Source organism: Engystomops pustulosus, chromosome 7, assembly GCF_040894005.1.
Source record: "Engystomops pustulosus chromosome 7, aEngPut4.maternal, whole genome shotgun sequence".
NCBI lineage: Eukaryota > Metazoa > Chordata > Amphibia > Anura > Leptodactylidae > Engystomops > Engystomops pustulosus.
Window position 1 is genome coordinate 81,094,150 of NC_092417.1, and position 26,349 is coordinate 81,120,498.

General features: G+C 41.9%; 1 protein-coding gene across 2 annotated transcripts in view; it reads right to left on the reverse strand.

Annotated features, from left to right (window-relative positions):
* Nucleotides 1-1,839: 1,839 nt before the first annotated feature.
* FBXO31 (F-box protein 31) overlaps nucleotides 1,840-26,349 on the reverse strand; it is a 35,035-nt gene continuing 10,525 nt past the window's right edge. The window contains exons 2-10 of one of the 2 annotated variants that reach the window (XM_072117080.1): nucleotides 23,234-23,305; nucleotides 21,506-21,592; nucleotides 18,394-18,470; nucleotides 16,153-16,320; nucleotides 10,861-10,935; nucleotides 10,671-10,780; nucleotides 10,022-10,175; nucleotides 9,402-9,745; nucleotides 1,840-4,150 (exon numbers count right to left, since the gene is read on the reverse strand). In XM_072117080.1, coding sequence (XP_071973181.1) covers nucleotides 3,928-4,150; nucleotides 9,402-9,745; nucleotides 10,022-10,175; nucleotides 10,671-10,780; nucleotides 10,861-10,935; nucleotides 16,153-16,320; nucleotides 18,394-18,470; nucleotides 21,506-21,592; nucleotides 23,234-23,305 — 1,310 coding nt within the window. In that variant the 3' untranslated portion in view covers nucleotides 1,840-3,927. The remainder of the gene's footprint in view (nucleotides 4,151-9,401; nucleotides 9,746-10,021; nucleotides 10,176-10,670; nucleotides 10,781-10,860; nucleotides 10,936-16,152; nucleotides 16,321-18,393; nucleotides 18,471-21,505; nucleotides 21,593-23,233; nucleotides 23,306-26,349) is intronic. The other variant, XM_072117081.1, reaches the window with a different exon arrangement.

Below are 26,349 nucleotides of genomic sequence, written 5' to 3' on the forward strand. Positions count from 1 at the left end.
TAGATTACGCCATACATGACGTACAGTACGCTTCATTGGGATTTCTGGAGACTAGCTTGCTAAACAGTAGCAGGCAGACTAAGCTAGATGAAATTGCATTTGCACCACTGACAAAAGGATTTTGTGCTGTGACTTTCATTTTCAAAAAAAATGTTTGAAATGGATATGTGTGTCACTAAGAGCCAAAAATAACGTTCGCAAGTCTCCCTGCAAATTCGTCACAATACGGTAGTAGCTGCACTACTAGTGCCAGCAAGGCCAGCCACAAGCAAATAAAAAAGAGATAACGCTATTGTAGCCCTAACAAGGGCTGTTGGGTTCTTGTAGAATCACTCCTGCCTAACAGTAATCTAATAGAACACCCTAACACTATCCCTGACCAGCAGCAGCTCTATACCTAACGGCATCCAGGCAGGGGCTAGTCTATTCCAGGGTCACCTGATCAGGCCAGCCAACCACTGCTTTCAACATGTAAGTGTACCACGTGATGCTGGGTGTACTGCAGAGTCTCCTGGTTTGTGATTGGCTCTGTTTCTGGCCGCCAAAAATCAAAACGGCGTGAGATGTAATTTTCTCGAGCGGGCGAAGTATTCAAGTATGTTCGCTCATCTCTAGTTTCAATGTTTTGTGTTTCAAGGATCTGCTATAGCCATTTTTCAGTGTTTTACCGAAAAAAAAAAAAATGCCCATGGTGATTGCTATGATGTTCCAGCCACATGTGCATCAGGCTGTCTGGTTTAACGTGGGTTTGAAGTTACAATGGTCCAGGAAAGACTAAAATCACAACAACATATTGGTGGGGTTCTATTCCAGTGTCTGATGAATTGTCTGTATGTGTTATGTAGTCAGCGACACCCTCACTGCTGGTCAGACTACACCAGGGATGTAACTTGTGTGGGTTCAGAGGGTGCAGTTACAACCAGGTAAAAGAGACTTAGGGGGCCTATAAGGTGTCACTTTCCCATAAGAGTAGACGATGAGAAATTTTATGCGGGGTCTGGCACAGACTTTGCAGTGTGACCAATCAGCTTCAGGTTACGCCATTGCACTACACTCTAGTGCAGTGATGGTGAACCTTTTGGAAACAGTGTGCCCAAGCTACAACAGAAACCCACTTTTATGTCACAAAGTGCCAGCATGACAAATTAAGCGGTAACCTATTAATCCTTGTTGTATCACAGGTTTCAATTGTATTGGCGTCCTGAGTTTACCAATACAATAGAAAGATGATGGAAAAATTTGGATTGTATCTTCCCTCCAGGGTCCCCTGGAGAGTAAGAATCAGGGGACCCAGAACAGGAGCTCCAATGACAATCCATCTCTATCCACGCCTTCATGCTCCTCATGTATACCTGGCAGCTAATTAGCGCAGAGCATGGCACGTCCTGGGCTGTATTGGATCACAGGAGAAAATCTTGAGTCCTAGCTGGCAAATTCTGAGTTGGGGTGAAGGCCTGATTGCCCACAGAAAAGGCTCCGAGTGCCACCTCTGGCACCAGTGCCATAGGTTCACCACCACTTCTCTAGTGACATCACCACTCCTCCTGAAGACATGGATACGTTGCATTCTCAGTGATGTCTCCCCTACTTTCTCAAAGCTGCTTCTGCTGCTTCAGTAAAATTTGGAAATTGATTAGATCATCCAACCATAATTATCGTCCAATCAAATCCTGTATATCTGAGGGGAGGGTAGTAACAACATTTAAACTAGATGCCTATATCCAAAAATATTTAAATAAAATAAATTAAAATAAAATACAGCATGAGCACTTTTCCCACAGAGTGTCGTCTCTTCTGCGGCTGTCTGCTGAATAATATGAAAATCATTCCCAGGAGAAATAAATAAAATATGTCCCTTTATTCACTCTCAGTATATTAATCCTATATGACCTCCCCACTCTCATATTCCGCTGATTATCACGTACAATCAACTAGAGCCAAATTCCAGAAACACCAGTGTAAAAAACAGTCAAGTTAAACAGGTTGAAACCTAAAAAGAAGGCTGGACATGTTGCATGAAGGATTCAGTCCCAAAATGAAGACAAAATCACTGTTACCCAGTGCTAGGATACCGCTATTCATTTCAATAGATTGTAAGCTTCTATGGTTCAGGTCATATAAATATACAGCAAAATTAAAAAAAATCTGCTACTAGTCTCCAAGACAGCAGTATAAAAAATAAATGTAACAAAACAGACCAGAGCCACACTAAGCACATTTCACTGCTTATAAAGCCTTGTCAGAGTAACAGATTTTATGAAAACGTTTTCTCGGGATTTTTTGTGGTTTCCTCTTGGTATTTTATATGTCTTTCTTTGCTCCTGCAGACATAAAATATCTGTTTTCAGCTTCAACAGCATATGCTGCCGTCATTGGCACAGTGAGTCAACTATGACGAGAACACAGCTGTATTGTGGTTGAACTGCAGCGCCATCTTATGGTAATACATGCTATTACGCGCAGAAACCTTAACACAAGGTATATTACATTGATGGAGCAACAACACTTTAAAACCATACAAATCTACAGAAACCTTCCAGTCCGGGTCGTATATATGGGTAGCATACGGCCCCCTTCATTTCAATGGGCAATACAGCCATCCATTTACATGGCTGTATTGCCCACTGTGCCGCAATGTAAGTGAACAGTAAAAAAATATAGATGTCCTATTTTCTCATGTATTTCCGTTCGGTATCCCCCATAGAAACCTATGAAAAATGTATAAAATACACGTTGCATACATGCTGCATACGGTTGTGCACCATATGCTTCCGTATATACGTGCAGTATCCAGAACCAGAGGGAGTTGCATTCTTTCAACCAGCCAATAATTATTTGCCAGCCCACTGTATTTAATACGGTACGGATACGGTGACAAACGGATGATAAAAATTATACAAATTCATAAAGCACGGAAATACAGGACTGGAGAAATCACACGTTAATGTGAATGCAGCCTTAGGCCTTTTGCACGTGACCGTATGGTCTTTTCTGTTCTGCATAGAAGGCTGTATTCTGGCTGTAAATATGGCAGCGTATTGCACAGTGTCCGTAACATATCCAAGGAACCTAGGTTCTTCTCCAAGGCATACGTATTACGTAATACGTATTTAGGCTACATTCACATGACTGTAGGGGGACACATGTACGACCGCAAGTTTGCAGCCGTACATACGTCCCCCCATAGGCTGGCAATGGGCGCACGGCACCATACACAGGGAAAAGATAGGACATATCCTATCTTTCCCCGTGTTACGGCACCGTGCACAATGGATCGCTATGGAGAGGAGAGGGGTCACCACTCCTATTCTCCATGGTGCCAGGCGTATGTTCGTGTGAATCCAGCCTTAGCACATATTTTATATGTTCCCATTGATTACAATGGGCTGTACGGAACAGAAATATGGTGGAAAATAGGACATGCTCTATATTTTTATACTCATGGTATGGTGGATAATACAGCCATGTACATGGAGGGCCGTATTGCCCAATGGAATGCATGGGGCCGTATTCCGGCTGTATATACGTCCGTTTTAATACGTTCTCTACACGTTCGGGTGCATAGGGCCTTAGTCGGATGAGAAACTATGCTGTGATAATCTATGTGCCAACATTTATCTTGCCATAGACTAATGTACAAAAATATGACCTGGTTACTCTGCCATGATAATTAACAGATAAATTAGGCACCCCCTTAATATATTTATATATTATTACATAGGTTAGTTTGATTATATACATTACACAAGGTTTGCTTCTAATTTTCTTCTTAAAAGCATCACTTCAAAATTCAGATGTGTCTTATTGTAATTTTGTAGTGTGCACAGCCCCCGGCACACAAAGGTTTATACAGTACATGCGCTGAGTGAGATCTCGCTCTAAGTGAAGTCACAGGGGAGATAATCTGGCACTTCGGACAGGCTGTTTCTAGGTTGTCCATTGTTGCATAGCTTTCAGCATTTCATCAAAGGCTTCTGGTGATGGTGGGCGTGAGTTCTGAAATTTGTCTCTCATGCGACTGTACAAACTAAATGACTTCAACTCCAACCAAATAAATCCAAAGCGATCATCATCAAAAAGGATAAAGAGGCCAGGTGTTCTCTCTGGACTGCTGAACCCATGTCCAGCTATGAGGCCAGTCCCGTAGAAGCTAAAAAAAAGAAATAAATATTACATAAACAGAAATATGTCACAAGAAACGTGTTTTATAGCTAGTGACAGGTTCCAATAGTCATAGTATCATAATAGAAGGCTGGAAAAAGATGCAAGTCCATCTAGTCCAACCTTTAAGAGTTAAACGTTTTTTCCCCCATAACCCGTCATATTTTTTGCTCTCCAGAAAGGCATCCAGGTCCCTCTGGAACATGTACATAGAGTCCGCCATAACAACATACTGCGGCAGAGAGTTCCATAGTCTCACTGCTCTTACAGTAAAGAACCTTTGTCTATGTTGATGGTAGAATCGCCTCTCCTCTAGGCGTAGAGGATGCCACCTTGTCCCGGTCACAGGCCTAGGTATAAAAAGACCTTTCGATAGATTCTTTAGCTGCCCATTCAGAACCCCTTTTAAAAAAAAAACAAATTGTGTAAACTATCATTGTATTCTAGTCGCCCCCCCCCCCCCCATGCCTCTAATAATTTTGGTTGCTCTCCTCTGCACTTGTTCCAGTTCTACTGTCCTTTTTAAACACTGGTGCCCAAAACTGTATACGATATTCCATGTGTGACCAGGGATTTGTATAAGAACAAAACTAAATTCTTATGAGAACATCCCATAATTTTATTTGTTTTGGTAGCAGATGCCTTGCTCTGGTCACTAAAATTAAAGGGAACCTACCACCACGATTCTACCTATAAAGGTAGATCGGTTGGTAGGTGGATGTAAGGGACGTGAGGAGAGCTCTTTTTAGAGCTAATCCTCACGTCCCCGCTAACTTTTAATAAACTTTATTCCCCTAACATGTAAATTTAGTTATGCGGCTACTGGGGCGTGGAGTAGCCGGGCACGAGGCTACACAGCGCGGCTACTCCACGCCCCAGTAGCCACGTTACTCCTCCTACCCTGTGTGTTCAGCGCGCGGCATCCGACAAGCCGGAGTTCTGCGCATGCGCAGTAGCTCCGGCCTCGGAGCTGTGGCTGCTCAGCTGCGTTCTGCGCATGCTGCGCGCCGAACACACAGGGTAGGAGGAGTAACGTGGCTACTGGGGCGTGGAGTAGCCTCGTGCCCGGCTACTCCACGCCCCAGTAGCCGCATAACTAAATTTACATGTTAGGGGAATAAAGTTTATTAAAAGTTAGCGGGGACGTGAGTTTACCATCCACCAATACCCAAGTCTTTTTCAGCTGCAGTTTTAACAAGTTATTGACTGTTTAGAACATAATGTTTCCATGGCCCAAGTGCATAACTTTACATTTATATACATTAAACCTCATCAACCATTTCTCTGCCCATTCCTCCAGGTTCCACAAATCCTGCTCTTTCACAGCTTGGTATCATCTGCAAATATTTAAACTTGACTATGTAAACCCACTTCAATGTCATTAATAAATATATCAAAAAGAATAATAATGACCCATGGCACTCCACTGGTAACGTGAACCCAACCTGAGAATGTGAAGAACCTCGGTTTTCTATCACCAAGACAATTTTTTTACCCAAATACACATATTGGGCCACATTTATCACTTCTGTGCGCCTAAGTGTAGTAGTTGCGCCTAAATTCTGGCGCACTGTTTTGCCAGAATTATCACAAGCTACAACCATCTGTGATAAGTATATTTTCTGCCTCTTATTAATCACTTTACTTTAACACAGTTTAGGCGCAATGTTAGATTCAGGCACTTACATGTGATCCTGCTACAAGCTCCTCTCTGCTTCTCCCACAGCCCAGAATGAAGATAATACTCACAGCAGCACCCAGGTGTGTGACACCCTGCACCCAGTGACCTCCTCAGCAGGGGCTTCTCCTAGAGGGGATCCCCCAGTGCTGGTCTCCTGCTGCACCCCTGTAATTCTGCACAATATCCCCCTCAGACACTGTGCAGAATTACATGGGGGACACTTGTTTGCAGTATCTGCAAAATTCTGCAAGCTTCTGCAAACTTGTGCAAAGTTCTCTTCTCTCTTGCTTTGAGCTCAGGTTTTGCAGAATATTTTGTAAATAGAAGTGATGAACTGTAAATAGAGTCTGCAGCTCCTGTCTGCAGAGCATCTAATGTATCTATTATATGTTCCAGTGTCTGGCTGAGCTTTGCTGCTAGAAATGAGCTCTTCTGCAAAGAGGCTCAGTGCTTTCTTCTCAGATAATGCCACCTTCGAGCTGGAGTGTTTTTGCGCCCGTTTTTGCGCCTAAATGCAAAAGTCGCACGTGATGAATATCATTAGGCGCAGCAAAACATCTGGAATTGAACGATAGATGAGGGAAAGCTGGTTATTTTTGCTGCGCGGCTAATTTGACGTTTAAATCGCAAAAATGGCGCAAAAACGGTGCACCTAAATGAAAAGGCGCAAAAACAACAGAAAAAACAAGTGATAAATGTGGCCCATTTTCTCCTATTCCCAGCAGTCTCATTTTATGTACTCACCTTTTATGCGGCACTGTATCAAATGCCTTGGAAAAGTCTAGACATACAACAACCACAACCTCCCCCAGGTCCAGTCTGGAACTTACCTCCTCATAGAAGGCGTTCAGATTAGTCTGACAGGACCGATATCTCATTAACCATGCCGATTCTGGGTGATCAGGTTATTTACAGCGAGATACTCCAGGATAGGGTCTTTAACAAACCCCTCAAATATTTTCCCCATAGTCTACGATTTCCCAGGATAGTCTGCTGCTTTTTAAAATGCCTTTGTCAGCATTTCAGTAGTTGATATAAGTTTATTTCATATTACCTGGCTCCCTGCCAGCAGCATGTGGGGAGTCCCCTGAGAGGAGACAGCTGCAGCCTGTGAGTGCCTCACTGAGGCTCCTTTGCATAATTTAAAAAGACAATTTTCTCCAAAACTGGGCCATTAGAAGATAAAGATACAACAGATTCAGTTTCAGGGGACACACATCAGCGAGTAAGTGTGCTTGATACAATACTCCATCCATGTGGTAGATTTACTTTAACATCTTCCACCTCGCATCTCTATTGGTGTAGCCATGTTTGAAGCAGATACATTTTTTGGCTAGCTGAACATTAATAGATGCTCTGTGATACTAGAGTGTATACAGTAGCTGATGGATATTTGTAACCAGACATCTATTTATACAATCTACAGAGAAAAAGAGGTCACTGGCACCGGTCTTTTACAGCAATCTCATCTGCAGATCAGCTGATGGATGTTTATACCCACTTACGAATTTATACATAGACGAAGAGGTCATTGTACCATGCCTAGGACACAATGCCAGAGTGCCAAAACCTCACAACTTAGGACACAGGGGCACCTGTCACAGTGAGACTGTGTATTCCAGAGACCCTATATGGCATCTGTCAGCAGAGGGTGCTCATTGTTAGACTGCCACACATGACAGTAAAAAATAAATGAAAAATCTGCAAACTATCCTGAAAACCTGCCCCGACCAAACAATTCTTATAGTTGACTTTATTAAAGTAACAGGAAACACCATAACATGTCAGTCTGAAGTCTAAATTGTTTAGTACAGAACTGAAGCAGGCAGTTCTAAAAAAGTATTATGCCTAGTTTTCAGCCTCCTCAGGGAGAGCGGTCATGAAAAATCAAGCATGATAAATAAGAGACACCTAGTCATAGACTGTGGTAATCTTCTCATATTTGTTATCCATGTCATCCTTTTCTTCTAAAATAAACTATTTAAACCACAAAAACTATACCAATGAGCAAGAAGGGCTATGGGCATATTACAAAAACCCTCTGTGCTCTGGATTCACCAGCTGTTGTTACACTGTGCAGCAGCAGCACGTCTCAGTCTCACCCTCCCCCCTCCATTTCCTGTAATATTGTAATAAGTGAGCACACAGTAGGAGGGAGATGCTCCTGCACAGTGTATCAGCCTGATATCATATCCATAGCCCTTCAGACTCATTAGCATAATATTTAAAGTTTATTTTAGAAGGAAGGAGGACATGCATAAAAAGCATAAGATCACCACAGTAATGAGCAAGTGGTTTATCATGCTTGAATTGGCCGGTACATATCATTTAACCCCTTTCTGACCAGGTGTTAAAAGGCTTTAAAGAGAACCCGTCATGCAAAATAGCCCCCTAATCTAATTATATTTTCATAAACTGCCATTAGAGAGCATTGCCTCTGTCCCTTCATTGTCCCTCTACATGCCTGTAAACTTAAGCAATGAGGTTCTAAAGCTGTATGCAAATGACCTGTGAAATGTCCAATGAGTCATTAGCATATTCAAGCTGTCCGGCTTATTCATGAGTGGGAGGTACAGCCACACCCCCCAGTGCATGACTGACAGTCTGTATAATGATGTGAGGCTGTATAATGATGTGCTTCCTGGTGCTGGCGGCCCCTTCAGCCTGTGTGTGTGTATAGGAGAGATACAATACCTCCAGGTCTGTGTATTAGGAGGATGCAGCATGTCAGTAGATGCAGCACACGCACTAGCAATGCTTTACTATACATTACACACATACCTGAGCAGGGGGAGGAGAGGGGAGGGGGAACAGGGGTGACATCACTACCTCTGACCATGTGACAGCCTCATTTACATAATAAAGAAAATATGATTTTACAATGATTAATGTATGAAATGACTAGATAAAGGTTGGGATGGGATCCTTGTGAGCTGCTCCAACAGGTAGAGGTGACAGGACTAGTGACAAAGACCTGATGACAGGTGTCCTTTAATGACCGGGTAATTTTTAGCAAATTTTCATACTTTTTTTTTTTGTGCAATACCTTTAAAAAAAAATGTTGTGCTCTTTTAGCTGTCCCCCATTAGTTCATAAAAGACCCTTGTGGGACATTTTCAAGCTTTGTTTTTTTATCTCCTCCACAGGTTATTCATGCCTGAATGCCCAGGTAAATTTTTGCAGTTCTCTTATGCACTTTCTGATATCTTAGGTAAAGCTTTACATATCAATTTTTACAATATTTTCATGTTATGCAAGACTTTAACTTGATAGGATAGTTTTATTAATTTTATTACTTTGTTATAGCTAAGAGCAGTTACTTACTAACCCGGGCAATGTGGGGATCTACAGCTAGTTTATACATATAATAGGAAATATACAGTTACACTTCTGTAACTGATGATGCTTTATGGTAGCATTCAGAACCTATAATTCCCTTGATCAGTGTGTAGAAGCCTATATCCTGACAATGAGGAATAAGGATACAAATAACGGACATGTTTCACAGGAATTTATGCATGTACTGACCCTATGAGAGACTCTTCTTGACTCTACTTACCACAACCTGCAGCTTCTGGGATAGTCTTCGTTCCTTGCCATTACTTCATCTGGGAGAGCAAATGCCTGTTGATCAGGAGGCTTCAACTCGCCTTGCACATCAATTTGTCTGGCCTTGGGTTTTGTGGGAGATGATGGTCCTTGCAGTGGTTCCTCCACACGGACACTTGCCCCCTCCTCTTCGCTCCTAGCTAACCTCTGTTCTCTATTTATTTCATCATAGATATCCATGATGAGTCGAGTAAGTTCATCAATATTCTGCAGATGATCTAGGACTGGTAGCCGTACTGGCCGCGTGAGGTCTATTTCAAGTGTTGGCTGCCCAGCTGGGACATTGGGGTCTCCCTAAAACAACAATAAAAGTTATAATTCCATCCAATGATTGATAACATCACTAAAAACTTATATTATCTTTTCCTACTCTATACATATCCAAAGATTAATATTGCAGTGAATTATGGTAGCACACATAAATAGTGGAACTAAACTCACTGTTTGGTCCTGTGGCTCTGGATGTCAATAGAATTGACAACAGGTTTGTAGTGGTTTTGATTTTCAGGACATTTTCAAAATTTTGTGCACATTTAGACATCAACATCATAGATACCTACTAACACTCACAGTTATTTTGGTGGCCTTTGCAACCGTCCCATGGAAACTTAACATGACAATCTCCAAGCCGTGACTTCCGTAAGTGCCCTTGAAAAACCCAGGCTGCACCAAATCATCAGGCTGACTCGGCGGGTGGTATATGCGGCGGTATGTAAGGCAGTTGCTGCAGAGAAAGTTTACCAGCTGTGACATACTGTAATACCCACACATGGCAATATCCCCTCTACTTGAGTGGGACAATGTGGTCTGTAGTGGATGCTCTTAATTGAAATATCTGATGAAATATTAATGGACTTTGTTGTGGTCAGGTGCATAAAAACATGAGAAGAATGACACTAATAAGGGGAATGCCAGACAGTTTTTGGTCAGTTTGGTCAGTTTTTAAGCAAGCATTTTCAGTCCGTTTAAAAAACGCATGCGTTTTTAAAACCGTTTTTGACTGTTTACCATGCATTTGGCTGCTTACAACCGGCTTATCACACATGGAGTTTTGAACCCGTTTTGGCCTTTTTTTAAGCAAAACGCATGTTTTTTGCCCAAAAACGGGCCAAAAACAGATTCAAAACCGTTTCAAAACGGGTTCAGAACGCCATGAGTGGCATCACCTTAAGTAGGTGCCCCGTTCTATCTTAAAGTTAGTTTCCTGTTCCTCACTTACTCATATTGGCAGATATAAATGAACTTCATTAGAATTAATTCCTGCATGTGTTCATGGAAGATGTCATCTAGCGTCCTTCCCAGGTCATCTCGCAGCCAGGTCCGGAATTCCTGCATTCAGGACACAGGATATTAATTACATAACTGTGGCACTGAATCTGGCGCAACAAACTAAAGGGACAGTTTCTTACCTCTTGCCGCCCTCCAGACATTCGATGGTAGTCAGTCTGCAGGCATTTGGTACAAAATTCATCCTTCTTCACCAGCTGTATGGACAACAAATACATAAGGATGCATGGCATGGATTGTGTAAATGTAAGCTAATCATTGTAGGATTAAGGTTAGGTTCTTGAATTTTCTTTCATTTATACATCAATTAGGGTGCCTCACACATGGTGTTAACAACAGCTGAGCAGAGATTTGCCCAATTACATTGCTGTCACACAACATGTTACACATGTTTTAAAGCGTAACACATGTGTTTGCTAACACTATTAACGCATTCGTTAACAGCGCACTAATACACGCATTTTGTAAACGCAATGTTCACAGCAATATAAATAGGCAGATCTCCTCTTCTCAGCTGTTGTGATGCATTACCATATATATACTCATGTAGAAGCCGAGTTTTTCAGCACAAAAAATGTGCTGAAAAAACTCACCTCGGCTTATACATGAGTCAAGTAAAAAATAAAAAAAACGTAATACTCACAATCCGGTGTCCGGATCGTTGGCGCGGGTCCCCGCGGCTCCTCTTCTCTCGCCGGCAGAGTCGTGTCCTGGCGCACACTATGATGCGGCGGTGTCACGGCTGATGATGTCATTAGCCGCGACACCGTCGCATCATAGTATGCGCCCATCGGGAGATCGCATGGACACGAAAGAAGAGAGAAGAGGAGCCGCCCGGACCCAGCGGCGAAGATTGGGAGCATCGCGCTGAAGATCAGGACCCGCGTCAATGATCCGGACACTGGAGGGTGAGTATTAAGTTTTGGGGGGTTTTTTGGCAGGGGGCTGGCTGTATACTACATGGGGGCTGGCTATATACTACAGGGGGGGCAGGCTAGCTGTATACTACACCCTCGGCTTATATTCGAGCCAATAGGTTTTCCCAGTTTTTGGTGATAAAATTAGGGGTCTGGGCTTGTACTCGGGTCGGCTTATACTCGAGTATATATATACGGTATATATCAAAACGACCGAAACAAAATAGAAAATTCATTAAATGAACTCAGAATTAACATTATTATGTAAAATATATACTATAAATTAAACTTTTATTAAGTTTTAACTAGCTCTATTTTTAAGGTAGCACGCAAAAAAAAAAAGTGGCCCTTAAACCTCCACTTACAAAAAACTAAAAATGCCCAGTCACTAGAGCCTTTTCAGGCCACGTCACTAAGGGGTTAAGAATACTGCTTGCAATAAGTGACCATGAATTTTCTTGTTTCTATCTACAGTCATGGCCAAAAGTTTTGAGAATGACACAAATATTATATTTTCACATGATCTGTTGCCCTCTGGTTTTTATGTGTGTTTGTCAGATGTTTTTATCACATACAGAAAGACAAGTGCAATCATTATGAGTAACAAAAGCTTTTATTGACAGTTAGAATGAGTTACTGCAGCAAGTCAGTATTTGCAGTGTTGACCCTTCTTCTTCAGGACCTCTGCAATTCTCCCTGGCAGCGCTCAATCAACTTCTGTATCTTCCGCTGTATCTTCCTATGGAGAGGGGCAGGGGTGAGCAGCGCTCATCCCCTGCTCCTCTCCGCAGCGCCGATGTATGCCCGCCGTACTACGGTACGGTGGGCATACATCGTGTGAATGTAGCCTTAGATTGTTTTTTCTTCACATGTTGTACTTCATTTTAGTGGTAAATTTTGGCTGATAAGTTTTGCGTTTATTTACAAAAAAAAGAAAAAAATGATGAATTTTTGGAAAAATTTGCCATTTTTGAAATTCGAAATTATCGCTTTTTCAGGCAAATAGATTTACCACCTAAATAACATTTCCCATATGTCTACTTGAAATGTCTGGATAATTTATTTTGATGCCACGCGGCTTACAAATCACAAATCAGTTTACCGGATTTTCAGAATTGACTATTTTGGGGATACAGTTTTGAATGAAATTTTACATATTTAACATCACAACCCCCCTATATAACCAACCCATTTTAAAATCTGCACCCCTCAAACTATCAGACACAGCTTTTAGGAAGATTGTTAACCCCTTGAGATCTTTATAATATTTACATCAAAATGGAAGTGAAATTTAGAATGGTCAAATTGTGTTGGTTATACATTCATTTAGCCCTAAAATGTACACATTTCCATAAGATAAAAAGAGAAAACCCACCATACAATTTGTTATGCAAGGTCTCCCAAGTACAGAGACCCCCACATGTGGGCGTTACTTGTTTTATGGGCGCACGGCGAAGTGCAGAAGGGAAGGAGGGACCTGCAGCTGCCAGGATTTTAGTTTCCTCATTGGCCCCTTTTGTAGGCTATACAATTTTCGGTTTTTCGTTATTGGGGCCATGCGACAGCATTTTTTTTTGCACGATGAGATGCTTTTTCCAGTGTTACCATTTTGGGGTTGGTATCCCCTATTGTTGAAAATGTAGGAACTCGTTTTGAGGGCAGGAGTAGAAAAGCGTCAATTCTGTACTGGATATTTTACTTTTTTTTTCTGTGTTCGCCGTATAGCCTAATAATGATGTTATCTTTATTCTATGGGTCAATAGGATTACGGGGATACATACATGAATATTTTTTCTTATGTTTTACTAAATTTGCCAAATAAAACACTAATGTGGGGGAAAATCTATCATTTTCGCATTGCCGTCTTCCAAGTAGCATAACATTGTTACATTTTTGGCTACGGAGCTGGTTGATGGCTCGTTTTTTGAGGGACATGTTGTACTTTGCACCAGTATCATTCTGGAGTACATATGTTTGTTGATCACTTTTTAATGCATTTTTTGTGGGATTCAATAGGTAAAAATCCTATTTTTTGGCGAATTTATAAAGTTTTTTTTTTACTGCATTCTTCGTACGGGTTCAATAATTATTTAATTTTATTCCATGAATTGTTACGGATGCGGTGATACAATATATTTGGGGTTTGTGTTATGATTTAGACTTTTTTTTTGCATTATATGTCTCTTTTTTGTTTTGGGGCTTATGGGCATTTTTAGTGATTTATATGAAAACATTTTTTTTTTTTAACTTTTTTACTTGTTCCACCAAGGGACATGAACAAGCAATCATCTGATTGCTTGTTCATGATAATACTATGCAATACTTATTATCAGTGTCAGCCTTCTTAAAGGCACTCCCTTCAGGCATCTCTGGGGTCCCGATCGGACCCCAGAGATGCCATAGCAACGATCGGTGCCCCCGAAAACGGTGCAGGGGCGCCGATCCTGGGGGAAAGACCACCAGAAGGCATGTTAAATGCTGCGGTCGCGCTGACCGCGGCATTTAACGAGTTAAACACCCGCGATCAGAGCCCACTCCCTAGATTACTGCTGACATCCCGCGACCCCCGATGCCGGTTTAGCTCCTGTGCAGAGCTGAACCGGCATCGTCTCTGCGCAGTAGCTGTACTGCGCTTAGCGCTATTAGCAGGACTCGGCGCAGTACAGCTACGGCGCAGAGTGCTAAGAGGTTAAGGCAGGCCTGCAAAAGTGTTTTGGGGAAAAGTTCATTTTCTAGGCAAATATGGACTTTGCAATTAATTGCTGTTAACCTTATCACTCTTTATAGCATTCTGGTGTATATACAAATTGCCATTATAAAACCTGATGCAGTAGACTTTGTAAAAATTAACATTTGTCTCGTTCTCAAAACTTTTGGCCATGACTGTAGTGTCTGAAAACATGCCCTAGCCTAAGGCTGGCGGCACACGTGGTGTTTTGAACCCTTTTTTGGTCCGTTTTTAAGCAGTCAGTTAAAAAACGCATGCATTAAAAAACATGCATGCTGTTTTGACAGGTTTTCCAATTATCGTAATGAAACATTTTTTTTTACACATGCGGCTTTTAACGGACTGCTTAAAAACGGACCAAAAAACGGGTTCAAAACGCCATGTGTGACATCACCCTTTTAAGTCTGGACTAGCCTAACATTTTATCAAACAATAAGGCCAGGCCAGAGAAATTTGTGCTGTCGAAGTGTTTTATCTCAGAGAGTATTGTCTAGAATGGATACGTTGTAACACCTGGCTATAAAAAGTCTGACATCTGTATAGGTCGAGTGTCTGAACATTTTTTGTTTTACCAATTTTTGCGGAGGAACATCAATATCTTAAGAATAAGGGTAATGCCACACATGCCGTTTTGAACCCGTTTTTGGTCAGTTTTTAAGCAGTCCATTATAAAATGCATCTTTTTTTTTTTTTTTAAACGGATCCTTTTTTGGACGGCTGCTTAAAAACGGACCAAAAACGGGTTCAAAACGCCATGTGTGGCATCACCCTTAAAGTGCAGCAGAAACATCCGACTTTGTGCCGAGTCTTACACAGGAATAGATCTTTCAGGGCCGGCTCCAGGTTTCAGTGGGCCCCTTAACAATGAACTTATGTAGCGACATTAAAAAAAACAGAAATTTAAAATACCAAAACACATACGCACAGCTGTACAGCATATATACACACACATCCAGTATATACAACACATACACACAGATATACAGCGTATATACACACACATCCAGTATATACAACACATAAGCAGATATACAGCATATATACACACACATCCAGTATATACAGCACAAACACACAGATATACAGCATATATACACACACATCCAGTATATACAGCACAAACGCACAGATATACAGCATATATACACACACATCCAGTATATACAGCACATACACACACATCCAGTGTATACAACACATACACACTGGTATACAGCATATATACACCATACACAGCATATATACACACACATCCAGTATATACAGCATACATATACACACACACACATATATATGCATTTACATATGTATCAATTATACTCACCCCAGCTGGATGTCACTCGGTAGGGACTTGGTGGCAGGTGAAGTGGACCGTGTAGGAGAGGGCGATCGGGTGGGACATCAGGCGCGCAGGCCGGGCCGGACGCGAGGCGGTCTGCCGGGTGGGGCATGAGGCGGCAGACAGGGCTGGATGCGAGGTGCTCGGCCGGGTCAGACGGAAGGCGCGCAGCCCAGGCCGCATGTTAAGCCGGCGGGCCGGGTAGAGCAGGACGGGCCGGCAACATGCGAGGTGGGCAGGCCGGGGCGGGGCTGCTAAGTTCCTTTAGCACCAGTCAGGGGGGTTAAAGGGATGAGCCTGGAGTGGATGGTGAATTACACTTTGACCCCGGGCCCGTCCCACTACCTCCCCGCCCACCTCCTGCAATCAGCCGGGTGCTGACGCCAGGCCTGAGATCTTTACTCGGCCACCTCTTTTAAGGCCCGCTCACCTGAATCTGACCACTGTGGGGCCCCTTGGGCCCATACATGCATTCTACTGTGGCAGATTTCTTCTCCATAAGGTGGATTCGGAACACAGGCTTCAGTCTCATTGGTTCATTCACATGTGGATCATGAGGAGGTAGATACATCCAGCCAATGATAAAGAAACCATCTACCTGCAGCAAAGAGAAAATGTGGAAGGAATCAGGGTCGGGTTATGGGTGCCAGGGGGAAGCAAAAAACTCCACATAGTACCAAGACAGAACTAACAACTTTTTTACTTTTGTAATCAAGAATGCTACGGCTGCAAGCCTGTTAGATCTTATACTGCGCGACTACATGCTTCCTTCCCCTGCTAGCTCCAAAATCTCACGTTGCGTTCACAAGTGGCGTTTGCCTTGTGCTTTGAAAGGCAAGGAAAAACCCCAATCGCATTTTCATAAAATTGCATGCGATAATGAGCGCACAGTATTATGCATTTGGTTGTTTGTAAACAGGGCTGAGCTCGGCTCGATCGCATCTGCATTTCAAGTAAAACATGCATTATGTGCATGCAAAATGCTGGGGCTGGCATGTATTTCATTGGGATGCAGATGTTATCGGGCAGAGCCCCACCTCCAAGCATTTACATTATGTTTTTATATAATGGTTAGAAACAGAGATTTGTCAACATATGCAGACATTTGTTAACATATGCATTTACAAAACATTATGTTAACGTTAACACTGCTAACATTGAATGTTGTAATTGCAAATGTTAATGCAATGTAGCAGAATGTGGACAGAATTAGAGGCTGCCACAAGGTGATTTTTCATATACTGCTGGCTCCTGCCTAACAATCTGTACCACAATGTGATGTATTATACAGTCTGTAATATTTGGAGATTTCCCTGAAGCTTATTACGCTGAAAAGTCTGCCAGTTACTACAATTCATTGTCCTGTGCTTACATCCTAGCCCTAAGGGACCAAGTACAGTCTGCTGGGGTCATGTCATCCACAACATTCAGCAGGAAGTCTATGACAAGTACAGCATTTTAATATTATTAGGAGAATAAAAAGAGGACTGGAAATGTATCACAGACGGAAATTACATAAAAGATCAGTAAAATGCAGGGAAAACAAAGTGGGCAATACAACCAATGGAGGGTGGATGCTTCCCTGACTAAATAGCTACTACTTGTGGAGATGCGATTGCTTTTTAGTTTTCTCAACTAAGACTGGGTCTAATAGGTAAAATGTCAGTAAAAGACTGACAGATACAATACATTGCAGTACAGCAGTATCCCTAGTGTAAGTCCCCTAATGGGACAGTAAAAAAAAAAAAGTTAAATTAAATTTAAATAAGAACAAACTATCTAAAAATCAACCATTTCCCTACATATTTAGGGAACACAATTATATTCCTCGCTTCCGTAGCGACCTTAACCAAGCAGATATTATAATATTATACGCGTATTGTGAAGGGTATAAAAAATAAAAATAAATAACTAATTAACATTAGCATTTTTAGTGCTTCCTACATCACAAACATATGTAACAGAAACCAATAAAAAAGTAAAATGTATCCTATTATAGTAGCAATCTAGCCATTACCTTTTCCTGCAATAAAGTCCTGATAATACTTTGATTAAGGAATAAATATGTTATAGCTCTCAGAATATTGCGACACAGACAAATGTGGTTTATTTGCTAAAGTCGGAAAATCTGTACATGTTTCGTGTCTCCTTAACCTTAAATTTGTTTCACTGCAGGAAATATTTAATAAATTTGAATCATGCTATTTTTACCAGAAAAATTAATCCATTGAAAAATATAAAAAACTTACAGCAAAAAACAAGCACTAAAATGCCCATGTCGGATACATTTAAAAAAAAAAAAAAAAAGTTCTGTCTTTTGGAATCTGAGCAGAGAAAAAAAAAAGATCTGTGTTGTGAAGGCCTTTTTAGACAGTGTCCCTAAGGTGTTAAACGCGTTAACATCGCATGAACATTCAACTAACAAGAATGTTAACATGTGTTAATATTGTGTTAACATAGCATTTTGTAAAAGCCAATTTTAACAGCAATGTAATCACTACACTTTAATAACAGCATTCCAGCAGGGTTGTGGATGTAGCTCTAAATGTAACTAGAGCACAAATAAAAAAAAGTCATTACAATATAAAAAATGCAAAGTCTCAACCAGTGATGGGGCTTTTGTTATAGTAGTTTTAGCCACCCCTTCAACAGAGGTATATTCAGTACTCACCACAACATTAAGTAGTCCTCCATATGGGCCGAGGTCAGGCTGCCATAGACCTAGGATGTCTCTATACTGGTGGAGCACTAAATTGGGAGACAGGAAGCAGATAATATATTACGGACAATAGAATAGGAGGGAAGTAAAAGGAAAAATAATTAAACAGATCGGATGACCCGGTGAGCCCCTGGTTACTGTTCCCTGAAAAATGCTTTACACCGATGCACATCGTAAGATGAAGGTGATATGGTGGCCCTCAGACAACCATCAATAATAGGTCTCCTTCGGCTGTATTTACATAGTGTTTTGAAAAGCAATACAACAGATGTGGAGAGGAGATTTGCTCAATTACATGGTGTTAACATTTGTTAAACACAATATTAACAAAATGTTAATATGATATAAACACATTGAGGAGAATTCGTTTGGCCAGACTTCAAGTATAATTTGCATAAAAAAAAATAGCATTTTGACACATTTATGAAGGCTTTTAGACAATTAGTTCCCCCTTTTCCAACTTGTCTGACAAAGGGGCATGGTCTTCAGAAAAGTAAGTATGGCCAGCTGGAAAATAGTCTGCCAAAAAATAAGTAGGGTAGCTAAAAGCAGGTCTAAAAGTAAACTCAGCAGTCTTAGCGTGATGGCACGTGTGGCGTTGTGAACACGTTTTTGGACCGTTTTTAGCAGTCCGCCAAAAACCGCATGCATAAAAAAAACGCCCGAGTTTTTGAAAAAACGCATGCCTTTTTTGAAAACGCGTCCGTTTTTGACAGTTTTGACCAATTATCTTAATTAAAACTGATCAAAAACACATGCGTTTTTTAACTGACTGCTTAGAAACGGGCCAAACCGTGTTCAAAGCACCACGTGTGCCATCACCCTTAGGGTACATTTCCACGGCTGTGTGCTTGTCCGGACAGAAACCCAGGCGAGAATAGAGCCAAAAGGAGGAGTGGCGGGCGCTCTTCACCCCTCCGGCCTCCATAGGCAGAAAAGCGGCCGTGGTGTGGTGACACACCATGTGCTCAACGTCACCGGGAGCCATAGAAGTCTATGGAGGCCGTGATCTGGTCGCAAATCATGCAGCCATATCTTAAAGTGCAACAGATTCATCATCACAATCAAGAATCTGTCACACAAATCAACTAGTGTTCGAGCTCTGCACTGTTGGAGCCTGCAACAAATTTATGAATCCCCCCCCCCCCACCCAACACAGTGTTTTGTAAACACAAATGTGAACGCAATGTAATTAGACAAGTCTCCTCTCCTCCTCTGGTTCAACTGCTTTTCAAAACACAATGTAACGCCACGTGTGACTGCAGCCTTACAGAAAACCCTTTCTCTTACCCCCTTGATAGTAATAATTGCAGGAGAGGATACTCCATGTTCGTTAAAGGATAGAGTGAAAGGAAGTCTAGAAACCAATCACTCCCTCCACGATTACTACTTTGCATCACATATTTCCAGTACAGAGAGCCCCCTACATATTTAACTCTATATGTATCACAGATATAAACCACCAATATTATAATGGTCATGCACTCTGCAGTGTAGGATTGCCGCCAATAACGCTTTTACTCAAATAAGTCTCAAAAGATCTGATATCATTACTGTCACTTGTACAGTCATGAGCTTAAAACAATAAAAAATGAATGATTCTAGAAAGCTTTGCCCAGCATCAGACAATTTACCAGCAATGGTGCAGGGTGCGGTCACACTTGGGAGGGAGGGGGGCACCCAGGGGCAAGGCTAGGCACGATCGTATTTAAACAATGCAAAACAGTTGCTGGTTTCTGATCGCATGAGCATTGGGCCAATACGCAATATAAACGCCACATGTGGCCCTGCATGAAAGTGGCCTAACGAGTGTGTGGTGTGATTAGTAATTACACAGATAAAATGATTAAAAGGGTTCTCAGGGACTGGATGGCAAGATGGAAGTAAAAAAAACGAACCGAGTCTTCTAATATTACCCATAAGTAAAACAGCTCTCTGTAGTTTGCTGTTATCACTTGCAGAAATGGTTTGGACCTGATGAGAATTATTAGGTCAGCCACGTGTCCCAACATGTGATTGTGCCGCTGCTTTTATTTACTACTGTACATGACACTGCTTGTCTACTCCGGTTATATGTACCAGACCTACTACAACTATACTGTAGGAGCAGGACCTTTATACCATATACAGGCAGCCCCCTACTTAAGAACACCCGACTTACAGAGGACCCCCTCTGGATATACAATTATAAAATATACAGTTTCGACTTTCATACAAATTCAACTTAAGAACAAATCTATGGAACCTATTATGTACGTAACCCGGGGACCACCTGTATTCACAATAGTGAAAGCTATTAGTTAGATCTTAGTGACAACAAGAAGAGATTAGGAAAACAATAAAATAATAAAGCAGAAGAGATTTTCATTATGTAAAAATGAAGATTACTTTACTTAAAACTGGAAAGCCCTTTAAAGGAAATCAACCACTGAAAAAAAAAAAAAAAATCCAAACTCACCTGCACACTCATCTTCATCCCGATGCTGTCTGTCGCTAGTCTTGACATGCCGGGATCACCTAGAAAAGAAACTCATAATTAGCAGGCCGGAGCATGGGGACATGTAATACGGCGCTCCGGGCTGCTAATTATGCACGCCCTCGCACATCCCTCTCCCTAAAAAGCATGTCAAGCTTAGCAAAGACAAGCGCTGGGATCAAGATAAAGAGGAGCGCAGGTGAGTATCCTTAGATTTGTTTTTTAAGTGGCTGTTAAAAAAAAGCAGGTTCTATCCTTCTAATGTTTTTATTGTGTACTCTAGCATGACCATTGCTGGCCAAGGGCAACCGTTAATAACGTTCTGCACTGTACGTGTGTTTTCTTGGGAGGCATGAAGGTTTTAGTAGAAATCCTGACTCTCAGCAACAGGAGGTGATAGAAGCCCCTTATATCCAGAGTTTAGAATGTACACAGACTACATGCAGCCTATGTGCTAAAGGCCATTAGTAGTTCCTGGGATTGCACCATGCTGCCATCCTGTAATAAAAGCAGATTTACTCCAACACCTTAGAGCCAACAGCAGGATGAAGGTTAACACATACACTGCATCTCCATGCAAATACCTACAGCAGGTATATACATCCCGATAGTTCATGTGCTCATAGTCGGGAAGGATTTTCATAAAACGACCAGATTTCACCCTCGGATTAATACCTGACACAGCAAGATAGAGCACGTTAAAAAGGCCTTTAGGTTGGGAGGGAAGAATTGCAAATGTTTATACAGAGGTGGCAGCCATTTTAAAGGGGTTGTTCATTCCCTCTCCTCGCTAAGATGCAGTCAAGGGGGTGGAGCAACACTGCCTCTTGACGGCTGTTTGCAGTCCCCTTCCACCTCTACTGTCGACATTATGCTCCTGCTTGCTAGAGTACTTGCGCATGCGTACTGCTCCTCTGATTTCAGCCATTGCTCAGCACATACCCTACACTACTGCACCGCAAGAGCTAGCTGACCATGATGGCGGCTGAGTACATGCCGGGCTCTTGCTAAGATGAGAGGAGCATTGTGCATGCGAAATTACAAGAGAGTGCCATTGACGGTAGGGGAGGGTGGGGATTGCAAACAGCCATCAGGAGGAGGTGTTGTTTGACTGCATCTTAGCACATAAGGGGATGAATAAAAGTACTTTTTACAGACATGCTACAACATTGAGAAACTATAAAAACACCTTTTGCAGACTTACAGACCAGATAATATTTGTAGGTCGGGCAACGGTGGTGACAGGTTTCCTTTAAAATTCCATGACTAGTGTATACCCTATTGGAGCGATGGCTAACCTATGGCACTGGTGGGCACTCAGGCCCACCAGTGCCATGTGTGAAGAACACATTGCAGATGTATTTAAACATCTGCAATGTGTTCTTCACACACATATATATTGTTCTTCCCATGCTATTTTGTTCGCACCGTTCCGCGCGTATCTCCGGACAAGTAAGCAGATGTGCCGAACATCTGTAATCTATTCTTCACTGTGTTCTTTACTGTGTTTTTCACTTAAATGATCCTGTGTTCACTGTTTTTATTCTATTCTTCACTGTTCTTCACATCTGCTAACTTGTCGGGAGATAATATACGCGCGCGGAACAGTGAAGAAAAGATTGTAGATGTTTGCATACATCTGCTAACTTATCTGAAGACATTCTTTTTCAATTAAATAAAACATTTTATTCCCGAACCATGGTCCCTTTGAAAAAGTCCCATTGACTTAAAAAACGCGTGTGAAAAACGCACCGAAAACGCAAAAAACCGCGAACAACACGCGCGTGAAAAAAGCAAAAATCGCTAATGACTCCAAGGAAAAATGGTACAAAAACGCAGCCAAAAACGTCAGTTTTTCACGCATTGCACCCTGACGTGAAATGCAACGCTAGTGTGGAAGGGGCCTTATAATTTGTATATAGCATGATCTCTTGAATGGGACAACTGCACCCTCTGCTTCCCCTCATGTTTTCCCCCATCAGTGTTCTTTGTGGTGATAATCATTTTTCGACTTGAAAGAAACTGCTAAAGGACACTAAAAGCTACTAATGACAATAGGGATGTCATACAGTGCCTTGAGTCACACATAGGTGTATTTTTTGTATGGAATAGCATAGTCTTTTGTGCTGCTGAAAACAAAATGAAGAAGAGGAACTTTAGGATATACCAGTGAATGAAGGACATAAGAACACTGCATTACCAGTAGTGCTCCTCATCTTTAGGTGATGTCAGAACAGGGTAGTCATAGGGTATCTAATAATTCTTTCCCAGGACAGCTGGTTATTCCTGTTGCTATATATTGAGGTGCTCACTCACGTTTGACGTAAACCTCTTGGCAGGACACTCCTGTGACTTCCAGTTTCCGTAAGTTCTCATGAACGCCATATTCTATGAAAAAATAACACACACATCCAATCAGAGAGACAATAACAAACATCTTACAATACAATTCAATGGCATCTCATTTCACATCCAAAGAGGCAGTCACAATCAGACTACAATTCTAACCTAGGCACTACTCTCTGGCAAACAAGCAGAATTAACCCCTAAACTAACAAATGTGATATTTGAGGGCAGCTGGTGAGGCACGTTCCAATTGGACTGCATTTACAAACATTTGCAATCGCTAATGCACCACATGTTTTGCATTGTTTACTTGTAAAGCAATGAACAAGGACGCTTTCAAACCAGCCAAACGCATGATAAACATGCAAAAATTCATGCGTTTTTAGTGCGTTTAAAGGGATTTTCCCACAAAAAAAATTTTACTCATCTTAATCCCCTAGTGATATTCCCGACATTTGACGTAATAGTACTGCATGGCGGGAGGTGCGTTTCCGCAAAATGCAGTACTATTACGTTAAACTTCTGGCCCCGGCTCCTGAACGGAGCCGGGGCCAGAAGCTGCGGGTGTTGGCTATATATTATAGCCGTGACCGCGGCGTGTTAGGGGAATTTAAAGTGAATCGGACCCCTCCCCCTCGGAGCTTACCAGGGGGGTCCGCTGCTCCGATCACAGCCCCGGGACTGCCGGTGCCCGGGGCTGCGCGATCCTCCTCCGGGAGCCGGGTCCTGCCTTCTGACAGGACCCGGCTGTAACACACTGAGCGTGCTACCCGGCGTAACTGTGTGTGTTACATTACACAGTGTAATACATCTGTATTACACTGTGTAATGTGAAGAAGAGCTTGAACAAGCGATCAGTGGATCGCTTGTTCAAGCTAACCTGTAAAAGTATAGAAAAAAAGTTTAAAACATTAAATAAAAACATTTAATAAAAAGAATTAAATAAAGTTAAAGTCCCCTAAACACAAATATTCCCTATACACATGCAATAAAGTGAACCCCCTCCCCCCCCCCACATATTTGGTATTGCCGCGTCCATAACAATCCGTACAATAACTGTACGGATGTACAGTTATGTACATTTTTCATAAAATCTCTACACAAAAATGTTCTAAAAAGTGATCAAAAAAAGTTATGTGCGCCAAATGGTACCACTGGAAAGAACAACTCAACACATAAAAAATAAGCTCTAAACTAGCTCTGTCAACCAAAACATATTAAAGTTACGACTCCGAAAAGATGGCGATGCAAAAACAAATGAGATTTCCTCTATATAGTTTTCATCCAGTAAAATTGCAAAAATAAATGATAAACTATAGAAATGAGGTATCACCGTAAAAAACCATGTCCACATAAAGTAGACATTCGGTGAATGTTAGTTATTATGTATGTTTGCGGTTATGACTATGTATGGAAAAAGTAGAACATTTTGAAGTTCGAAAATCAAGAATTTTTCCACATTTTCACCAAATATCTTTCGCATAAATAAATGAAAAACATACCACCAAAATTTTTCATGAAGTAACAAAGTGTCACGAGAAAACAATTTTAAAATCACTTGGATATGTTAAAGTGTTCCAAAGTTATAACCATTTATAGCCATTCTTCCCTGAAGAATTTTTATGAGGAGCTATACTCATCTGAACAGGCGAGCTGTACCGGAGAGATCAGGAAATATTTAGAGGGCATTACAATTCCTCAGGTCCCTCAGGAAGAGGCGAGTGCTGGCCTTGGAAGCCTGTAGTAGAGACTCATCCACCGGTCCTGACGGGATCCCATTCAGCCTGTACAAAAGATACGCAGACTTGCTCTTACCCAAGCTTCTGGAAGTGTTCGAGGCAATCGGTAGAAAGGGAGCGGTTTCGAGATCTATGGCAGAGGCGGGCATCGTACTGATACCCAAGAAAGATAAAGACCCATTGGAGATGTCTTCGTATCGCCCCATCTCCCTTCTCAATACCGACCTAAAAATTATTTCCAAAATATTGGCTTTGAGGTTGCAGAGAGTTATTTTTGATATAGTTCACACTGATCAAAAAGACTTTATTCCAGGGAGGAGGACCGTGGACTGCGTTCGAAGGCTGCACGCGGCCATTGAAATGGGTGAGGGGGACCTCCGCTCCACCCTGTCGCTAGACGCTGTAAAAGCGTTCGACAGGGTGGAGTGGAACTTTCTTTGGTCAGTGATGGAGAGGTTCAACCTTGGGGATAGGTTTATTAATCTGGTAAAATGCATGTATGCAGCCCCGAGGGCGAGGATACGGGTGGGGGACAGAGTATCAGATATGTTTGTATTATCTAGAGGTACCAGACAAGGATGCCCGCTGTCTCCTTTGTTATTCGCCCTATACATCGAGCCGCTTGCACTTAAAATCAGAAATGAGAGGGGTATTGAGGGGGGAGGCTGCGGGGGGTGCAGGGACAAGGTCTGCTTATATGCAGATGATATAATTATGTATGTACCTAACTCCCCCAGGTCAATCCCCAGGGCTATTCAGATAGTAGAAGGATTTGGCAAGTGGGCAGGCTTAAAGATCAACTGGAATAAATCTAGCCTGATGCCTTTGGATGAGGAAGCCAGGATATGGGGCAGCGAGGAGAGTGGACTGGCCTGTATGGACACTTTCTGCTACTTAGGTATAAAAATCTCAAATAACCTGAAGGAATTTTATAGACAAAACTTAGACCCATTAATAGAACTCCTAAAAAGGAGAACAGGAAGCTGGAAGGGATTAACCCTTTCCAGAGCGGAAAAAATAGGACTAATCAAGATGATTCTCCTTCTCCAGATATTGTATGTACTATCCGCATCGCCGATTTGGCTGGAGGACTCTTTTTTTTCGTCTAATTGAATCAATACTAAACAAACTTATCTGGGGAAGGAAAAGGGTCCGGATAAAGATGGAGCATTTGTATGGACCAGTGGGGGAAGGGGGGCTGGGTCTCCCCTTCTTCCAAGGGTACTACTTAGCCGCCCAAATGGACAGACTGGTGAATTGGAAGAATTACTATATGTTAGTTAAATTGATCCATATATCAAATGGACAAACAGTCTATTATTGAGCTGTTGGAGAGTTCCCTTTTGA